Raw genomic sequence first — 10151 nt, forward strand, 5'->3', positions numbered from 1 at the left:
TAGTAGTGGGGCGAGTCGGACCAACATGGCGTCTGAATAATGGCGCTGACCCAGTGTGCACTGGGCTTACTGGTGAATGGTGATGTGTTGGGTTTTCCAACTGACGCGTTGATAAGCATTTCCTGTCAGAGTGTCAGTAAGAGCAGCGTGACGTCACAGAGAAACCACATGACTGATGAAGAGAACATGATAAAACACGACGTGCCGACCCCAAAGAGACCAGACCACACTGCTTCTTGTTGACTGAATGCCCATTTAAAGACTAAAGTCTGATTGAGCGTCCATGTATCTGTTTTGACAGCTAGAAACAGATATGAATTTTTACCAAATATTGGTGCTGTTCACCTTTTTCTGGACCTCAGGTAGGACTCTGTTTTAACTTGTTGATTGTTTTAATGCGTTATTGATTACTAAACTCATCACCTTTAAATCACTCAATGGTTTTTGGTTACGAAACGGTTCAAGTCTAGGGGTTTTACTGCCCGTAACATGTATGAAAGAACAACACGGCTCATAAAAGAGTATTTGGTTTAATACTCAATTCAGAATAAGTTACAAAGTGGCTTAGTGCATGACAAAATGATGGACAGAATGGCTCTGTGAGCCCAGAATTATGGAATGACTTACATGACTGATGAACAAACGACACAACCTAACACACAGACAAATGGAACTACAACTAAACCTGACATGAAACACATAAGCAGTCGGCTGGAGGGAAGGCCACACGCTGGAGTGCTCCCACACCACACGCAGCAGTGTTCCCACCCCGAAGTCCAGACAGAGAGTGAGCTTTATAGTCCAGGAAGCAAGGCCTGAGCTGCCACAGGACCAATCCGAGGGCTGATCAGGCTCCAAGCCAGGCCCTCCTCAGGACGGCAACACATTAGGGACAACAATGCTCAGCACCTGCAGGGGACAGAAGCAACAACCAGTACCAGGCAACATAATAGGCACTCCTCCTATAACCTAGTACCTGCTAAAAACCTACTAATAAATATATATATATAGATATGATAGCCTCAGCTCTATATATATTTATTATCATTAATCAAACATAATCAAAACAGCCAACAGCTGTCACACCCTCCACCCTAAGAGAGAAACTACACCCTGTGAAAGTCTTCTCTAGACCGGACCTTCAGTGTAACAAAACCTTGACCCATTACAGGAAAAAACACAGACAGAACACATGAAACAAATTCACTTTGGTACGTCAGGTTACCACGTAACCCTTCTCATTTTACAATTAACTTTCATATGCCAAACATCAAACTGGTTCAGATCGGTATGTAGGGTTATGCCAAATAACCTGTCTCACGTTAGAACTATAGTTAAATCACTACACAGACCAATATGGTTCAAGCAAAACCACATGACAGATCAATCACAGTACATTCAGAGCACCACCCTTCACAATCTCAACCTTTAGTGCGAAAAAAAAGAAAAAAGATATCCAAGGATGAATCTGCTCGATTACATGATCACTACATTTGATTGGATCCACAATCACTTAACTTGTACGCCTATAGTCCCATTCAGGACACCTAAATGAGCAAGCCATTGAATTTGCTCCCTAATACTCTGTAGAGTGGAGCTAAGACGCTTTCTCCACAACACATACTGAACAAAAGTTCAACCTGTTCAAGGCACTAGCTGACACAACACACAAGCCTTTACTCCCAAAAGTGTAAAGTCACAAGTGCTATCGAAAAACCCGTGGCAATAAAACACATGCCTGAATTCCACTTTAGTACGTCAGGGTAATGGCTCACCAAACCCCTTCACATTTATGAATCCACGAAAAGTGTACAAACCACCGGTATGCAAAAAGGAATTTGGTTTCTGCTCGCAAAAATCCGACTATTTCTAAAAACAGCGTCGCGGACGCGCATAGGAAAAATGCTACAAATATAATTTAAAGAAGCCTCTGAAGCCTCTACAACATCATGGCAAAATAGACGCAAAAACGCGGCCTGTCCATAGCAAAATAGCAGTGACAAGAAACGAGTATCCTATAGTACCTGAACAGTTTAAAACATCATATATCAAAACCACATTTTGTTGTGTGGTAAATGCCTTGCCAACTAACAAAACGAATACCCAAACTACATTCAACTTTTGGTACGTAAGGTTATAAAATAACCTGTCACACTTTCAGAATCAGTTTGAATTACACACCAACGGACCACAATGGTTTCGGCAATTTACCACCAACGAAATGACCCCAGAACGAGGTATAAAAACCCACTTTGTTTAAATTACCTCTACGGTTGAATGCACAATCACTAAATGAAATGTACCCGAGTCCAACATAGGACAACTTGAACGAAACAAAAAGAAACGCTAAGAGGTTTGACTACTGCCATGGGTGCCAGGCTGCCAGCCTCCGGAGTTTGCACACACCACAACACGGCCAAACAAAACATTTCACTACATTTCTTGTCCACCCTCGTCCGTATAAGGTTATGGATTACAGAAATACGAACGGTGCCATCACAGCACCACTGCATTATATCAAAATTAGTGCGATACCAGCACAACTGAACGGAGGACAAAAGCAGCTATATGACTCGATTTCCTGCACCATTATTTAGTATAACAAGCTCCTCACGGGTTAAGCCAATCTTCCCGTGGCAGCAACACATTCAACATAAACGCTGAAAAGCAGCATTTCACTCTCACCTTCTCTGCAGCATATGGGACCGAGGCACTCATTGAGTGGTGGGCTTAGAGCAGGAGCACCGCGCTCCAGACCGGCATTTCTCTCCCGTGGCTGCATCTTCAGACTGGGGGAGCGGTGGTTATGCCGATAGGAGGCACCCCGTCAGACAGGTGGTGTCACCCAAGTTCTCTCTCCCGCTGTCATAGCCAGAGTCACCTTGAGTTCCACCTCCCGGAGACGATGGATGCTCCCAAGCCCCCAGGGTGGTGACTGGGCCCCCCCCAGTCACTCTCGGTAGGCCAGCACGGCTCCGGGGACCCGACCCTCCAGAACCAGATCTGTACTGGCCCGCTTTCCATAGAACGCCACATTTGCCACGTAGGTTAGAACCAACAGCTCTGCCACCACTCTTAACTCTGCCTCTTAGTAGCCCCACTACAGAGATTCTAATTAAGAGATTTGGTAGTCTAACAGCTTTTAGTTTTTCCAATTCACCTATACTAAACTAACCAAACTTAAAGGTGCACAAAATATGAGCCACATACCTACCACAGCAACTCCAGCCGATCGCAAACAGGACCGAGAAAAAGAAAAAAACACCATGTTACTTTCTTTTAACAAATACAGGTTCACCAAACAAAAATTACTAAAAAAAAGAGACACCATATAGGAGTATGGGCTCAGTTTTAGCAACAACCAAACAAGAAAGAGAGACCAAATGAACACAGTACAAGCTCAACTTTCTTTTGGAAAACTGACAAACACTTAACAATATATGCACTTAACATCGGTACTTTTGAAAAGCCAAAAACCAGGTGAGATCCCAGCTAATGGGTTAACTTTTGGAAAAAATTAATCCCAATTAACGGGTTCACTCCAGACATGCCACCAATTATTAACTTTGGGTTCACTCTTGAAAAAAAAAAGAGACCGGACGAGCCCCCAATTATGTTACGAAACGGTTCAAGTCTAGGGGTTTTACTGCCCGTAACATGTATGAAAGAACAACACGGCTCATAAAAGAGTATTTGGTTTAATACTCAATTCAGAATAAGTTACAAAGTGGCTTAGTGCATGACAAAATGATGGACAGAATGGCTCTGTGAGCCCAAAATTATGGAATGACTTACATGACTGATGAACAAACGACACAACCTAACACACAGACAAATGGAACTACAACTAAACCTGACATGAAACACATAAGCAGTCGGCTGGAGGGAAGGCCACACGCTGGAGTGCTCCCACACCACACGCAGCAGTGTTCCCACCCCGAAGTCCAGACAGAGAGTGAGCTTTATAGTCCAGGAAGCAAGGCCTGAGCTGCCACAGGACCAATCCGAGGGCTGATCAGGCTCCAAGCCAGGCCCTCCTCAGGACGGCAACACATTAGGGACAACAATGCTCAGCACCTGCAGGGGACAGAAGCAACAACCAGTACCAGGCAACATAATAGGCACTCCTCCTATAACCTAGTACCTGCTAAAAACCTACTAATAAATATATATATATAGATATGATAGCCTCAGCTCTATATATATTTATTATCATTAATCAAACATAATCAAAACAGCCAACAGCTGTCACAGCATATACCTCTGACTTGCTTTTACATTGTGAATCCTTTAGAAGTGTCCTGTCATCAAGGACTAGTTTGAACACATTCCTGTATATGTACTGGGAAATATATAGGTTTATTCCTGTCAGGGTCGTAGTCTAGATGTGTTCATGTAAAAAAATCTCACCAGGTTTGGTGAGTCCCATGTTTTGACATAAAGTACAGTATAAAATTGTCTCACGCAATAAAGTATTATATACTACAGACGAACCATATTGTTAGCCTTGACCTTTTTCTCATTTATAAATGACACAATCATTTTTCAACATATAAAGTTCATATTCTTAGGGATTTGTGATGTAACAAGCAGAGCGGCCAGTCTACGCGGCCTGCAGGCAGCAGCACAAGTCATGTTTATACTTAGTCGTAAGACAGTGTCACGCCACGAACGTAGCAGATCTACAAGCCCACATGGATTTGTTGTGTTTTGTTGTGAATTTGATTGAATTTTGTTGTGAATTTGTTGTGAATCAACAATCAAGTTTTTATTTGCCAGTAACTTGTACTTGTAGGAGCAGTGTAATGCTATTGTTCCGCAAATTGTGCTACAATATTATATTAAAGCAGAAGTGGCAAAAGTTTTTATAAAAAAAATTACGCACCATTATAATGTTCTTATTTTGATCATAAGACTCAATTACTGAAAGTCAGTCGGGGTGCATACTTAGTTTAGACTAGTTATTGGTTAGACATGGGTTAAGGTTAGGGGGGGGGCATCCTTTTGTCCGGCATAGGCCCGACGGGGCATACGTCCGACACTGCGCTGGGGGTCGGGAGAGGGTTGCGGTTAGGTTTAAGTGTCTGCCCCGGGGTTGGTTAGGGTTAGGGTGAGGGTTTAAGGTAGGTTGTCGATCGGACCAATGCTCCGTCGGATCAAAGTATAGTAACCAAGGTTAGGTTTAGGTGTGCTGCCCCGTGGGAGGTTAGGGTTAGGGTGAGGGTTAAGGTTATGTTTAGGTGTGCTGCCCCGTGGGAGGTTAGGGTTAGGGTGAGGGTTAAGGTTAGGTTTAGGTGTTGTGAACCGTGGGAGGTTAGGGTTAGGGTGAGGGTTAAGGTTATGTTTAGGTGTTCTGAACCGTGGGAGGTTAGGGTTAGGGTGAGGGTTAAGGTTATGTTTAGGTGTGCTGCCCCGTGGGAGGTTAGGGTTAGGGTGAGGGTTAAGGTTAGGTTTAGGTGTGCTGCCCTGTGGGAGGTTAGGGTTAGGGTGAGGGTTTGAGATAGGTTGTAGTCGACAATATGTCATATTAGGAGTCCTACTAACTAAACCATACATGGTAAATGGCGTCCCGGGGGCCACATGCGGCCCCCACCTTCACTTAATGCGGCCCACAGGTTAATAGCAGAATACTCCTATATTATTGATTTCAGCTAATTACTACAATTCAAATGCTATTGTCTTTTTTACATATTAAAAGGTTATACTTTTCAGGATTCCAATTCAGAAATAGCAAAAATAAATGAATAAATCAGGATTTCAATTACAATATAGCAAACATAGCTGATCTACAAGGTCAAAATGCATTATCAGTTCCTCCAGATCTGCCATGTCCGCCGCGTCACGCCGTTGACCGTTGTACGACAAAGCATAAACTGCTGCCTGTCTGTCTGTCTGTCTGTCTGTCAGAATGCTGAAGCACTGAGAAAGCACTGTTACGCCTTTTGTCTTCGTCCTTTTTTTCCCAACTTGACTACAGGAGCAGTGGTCTCAAAAACATAGAGGAAAACTTGACAGAAAAAGACTCGCTCACTATATAAAAAATAAAGGAAAAGTCTAACAGACCGAGACTTAAGAAAAAAAATAATCTTTTCTTTTAACATAAAAGTACATTAAAAGTAGCAAACATTTTGGTCCTAAGACCTTCATCAGTGCTATATATACCGGTAGTCTTTTTCTGTCAAGTTTTCCTGCCTGTCAGAATGACCTCTACTTTTAATCATTTGAGGGAAACAAAGAACACATGTGAGAAACGCATCAGAAAAGATAAGAGAAAAATGCCGGTGCGAGATCATGTTAGATGTGTGAAAAGTGACAATGCTATTGACAATATCCTAAGGTGGAAGGGCCAAGGAGGATGCTGTGGCCACTAACCCAGCCTAAGGGCCGATTCATACTCCTATTTTAGAGCCGAATAAAAGTCGGTTCGGCGCTGTAAAGCCTACAATTTGACGTCATTTGAGGTTCGGGGGGGCGGGTACCGTCCTGAAGTCGGCTCTTCGGTGCTACTGAAAATTTCTGACGAGCCGAAATCATTTCGGCACTACAGCGCCGAAACAGCTGTAAAATAGGAGTATGAATCGGCCCTTAGCCACTGAAGAGGCAGGACTCAGCAGCCAGGTGGACACCACAGGTGGGTCTGGCATGGGACGTGCACACATAGACATCAAAGGGGGCTTCAGCCCCTGCCCTTTTGCCCGTCTGTAAAATAACTGCCCTTTCTGTGGTGAAAGAAATGCAAATGCAACTCCTTTCCTTTCCAACATGCTGGAAGGCAGCGCATTCAGGAGAATTGCTTTTCTTTTACCAAGTCTCCTGAACTTGAACATATTTGTTTTGAAATCCACTAGCTAAAGAGTGCTTGGTTGCGCCCCCCAAAAAGCTGATCTACAAGCTCTCAACGTGAGCTTGTAAATCTGCTATTTTCGCTGTTTTTGTCCAAAAGTGCCCTCTTACGGGATTTCAGCCCCTGCCCCTCTAACACTCTCTGCATGTCCCTGGGGTATGCAGGAAGCATGGTCATGACGTCTAGATATTAGCTCTATAGGACATTTATTATGATATCTCTGCTGTCGGGGAGAAACCAACTCCAAAATGATCATTAAAAAAACTATTTTAAATAATGCACACTGCCTCATCAAAATTGATATTGTGACTTTATATATTGTCAATTGCTATTCCCGACAGTGACGATAGATACATTATTTGGTAACACTTTACAATAATATGGCCACAAATCATTAGCAGTCATTAGCATGACTCATTAAAGGGGCATTTCAAACATGTGAGATGCTCGATTCATACTTTGATTTTATCAGACACGCCCCCTCAATTACAAACACTAATTGTAATTTCAAACTCAAATTTGAATACCATGAAGGATTCATCTAAAACATCCGTCCTTGGTTCAGGTGACTGAATACTGTAACACGTCAGGGGCCATGCATTTTCTTTCTATAAATAAATAAAAAGGTATAATTGAAAAAACACAGCCCCTCATGAACTAGAATTAGAGGGACAATTAATTGTTGTTTTTATCTTGTTTGAAGTAATAAGGATAAAATGCACATCAAATATCAAAATATTGAATGAATCATTAACAGGTTAAATACTGTCTGGGGTAGACCTATGTTTGAAAGTGAAATATCCCTTTAAACATCCTGCAGTGTTCACTTTTCTCTCATGCCAATGAAGCCAATTTAATTGAATTGAATTGAATTGTGCACGCATGCACGAGCGCACGCATTTGTAAAATACAAATAAAACGTCTCATTCATTTAAAAATCGATGCATTGTTGCATCGATTTCATTAACACAAGTCGATTCAAATTAGAATTAGAATGAAAAAATATATATATTTTCAATTGTTTTCCCCATATCATATTTTTTGCTCTGTGTGCGTGTGTAAATAATTCAAACTGTAGGATTGGTTATTGTGACGGACAGAAGTCATTCCTTCCCTTTGCATAGCGTACCGGAGCGCACTCGCCTATTAGTTTGCATTGCATTCAGAACGCGCCCTTAATTAAGAACCTAACTGCATCTGCATCTGTGTGTGGCTCTCAGCGGTGTCCCACTATTAGCAACTTTTAACAACGACGGATACGGCAGTCGGCTACGGCAACCGGAAATTGATCAGTGCTCGATAAACCTGCTCTCCGTCGCAGCCCTTTCTACTACGGCAGAACCTACACTTACACGTAGTGTCTACAACGCCGTGTCATCACCATGTTTATTGAAATGATAGCTGTCATACATTTACACCGATTGCTCCATCACCTCTCTTATGCTGTGTCCGTCCTGAAAACAGTCGTTGCTTAAAGTCCATATTGACTGGCTGAATGGCTGATGTTGAACTGCACTGGCAGAGAAGTAACTGCGCAAACCTTATCCCCAGACTAGATTTCCCCCCCACCCCCCACCTCCTTGCTGATGCAGTGACTGTCCTGTTTCTGGTTTAGCTTTACGCACGGGACGCATGAGTCTCCGGTCAGAGTGGGTTGATGTTTATTTGCATGGCTCAGAAAAGAAGTAACATGAGAACGTTATTATCGAGTTGTATATGAGGAGGAGAAGGAATACATGTTCACGTCGTGAGCGTGGAAGGTCAGCAGATTGTATTCTGGTGTTGTGCTGCTGGCTGCTATAAATGTTAATAATATAGACCTATGTCTTCTATTGTGTTCTGAAGGTCAGGCTGCTGTACTGCCACTAGTGTTAATGTTATATTTTGTATTGTGTTCTCGGCTGCGCTGCGCTGTGTGCCAATTATGCCACCCAGACCCTCTCCTGTTGACTGTGTTCTCTTTTCTGGTCTGACAGTGCAGGCACACTTGCGTGTGTGTGCCTGCACTGTTTAGTATTTACTATTACATTTTTATGTTTTGATAATCAGCGCTTTTCCATATAGATACATACACTGTGCCATATTGGAGAGGCCACTGCGTGCAGTGCCCCCCCCCCCCCCCCCCCCCCCGTCATAAAACGTTGCATCGACTCAACTTCGACTTTACTGTCTGACAAGTCGACTGGGAAAAATCTCAGAATCGCTATTGTGATTCTGTAGAACGCTGTTGTTATGCAGAGTTGTGGTGATTGGACTCCATTAAAGCTATCATCTGTAGAGAAGCTCCTCTGGTTGTGGAACAGTCAAGGTTGAAGCTCTGCTTCTCAAGGCTCTACCTGGGTCATAGACTGTAAAAAAAAATATGGACAAAGCGTTCTCCGGGTCTGATATGGACGTAAGATGAAGCCAGTCAGTCCTTGAATTGTAAATCGCCATCTTTGTAGATCCGTTTGGCCCATTGGCTGGCCCAGACAACGAGGCGGATCTTCCCCCCTTCTTCTTTGTTGGTTTTTATTTTGACTTGAACGGGGGGTGGCTCCCGATCATGGACTGTAACGGTAGCCACGCCCCTCAGAACATACGCGACTTTATGGTAATTTATTTAATAAATGGGACCATAATTTTCCAAAAATAATATTATGACATGAGAAATGAGACGTCAAACTAGTGACTGGAAGCAGAAAGTATTCATGTTTATTAAGGTAATACAGTCTAGGTGAAGTTGGGCCCAAATATATGGAGCTCTATGGAGATATGGGTTTTTTGGGCCCAATGACAGCGCCATATGAACTTTCAGGAAGTTCCGATTTCCTTAGTGGCTTCACAAAATATCTGTCTGACTGCCCCCCTGACCTGGGTACATATACTGTATGTGTCATGCAACCCATTCTGGACGGGAACCCCTTTTGGTGAATTAAGCATTATGTTATTCTTTAGCTGTTGAAAAATAGCAGATCTACAAGCTCATAGCACGGCACCGAGTGCCGCACTACGAGCTTGTAGATCTGCTATTTTCTTTTTTTATCGTGAAAATGTGGCGCAAATCTTTGAATATATATATTCTTTCAGAATGAACGTTTTTTTTAACTCAAATCTTTGCTTCTGGGGGGAGGGGGGGGGGGGGGGTCCTGCACAACATATTTTCAGATGGGGGTCAACGGCCAGTTACATATATTTTTGGGGGTCCTTGACATGAAAATGTTTGAGAACGACTGAAAGAAAAATGTCAGGATTTAGAAGGCATTTGTAGAATCATCCTCAGGTCTAAATGCGTTAAGCATTATGTTATTATTTAGCTGTTGAAAAA

At 42.8% G+C, this 10151-nt stretch overlaps 1 protein-coding gene across 1 annotated transcript in view; it reads left to right on the forward strand.

The window, feature by feature from the left end:
* Positions 1 to 260: 260 nt before the first annotated feature.
* The window catches only part of LOC310868754 (uncharacterized protein), a gene marked incomplete at its 3' end in the record, with an annotated part of 211800 nt that continues 201909 nt past the window's right edge, over positions 261 to 10151 (forward strand). The window contains exon 1 of the mRNA XM_083779214.1: positions 261 to 362. Within this exon, the coding sequence (XP_083635340.1) occupies positions 314 to 362 (49 nt within the window). The 5' untranslated portion in view covers positions 261 to 313. The remainder of the gene's footprint in view (positions 363 to 10151) is intronic.

This window comes from Protomyctophum parallelum, assembly GCF_964188405.1.
Source record: "Protomyctophum parallelum genome assembly, chromosome: 13".
NCBI classification, from domain to species: domain Eukaryota; kingdom Metazoa; phylum Chordata; class Actinopteri; order Myctophiformes; family Myctophidae; genus Protomyctophum; species Protomyctophum parallelum.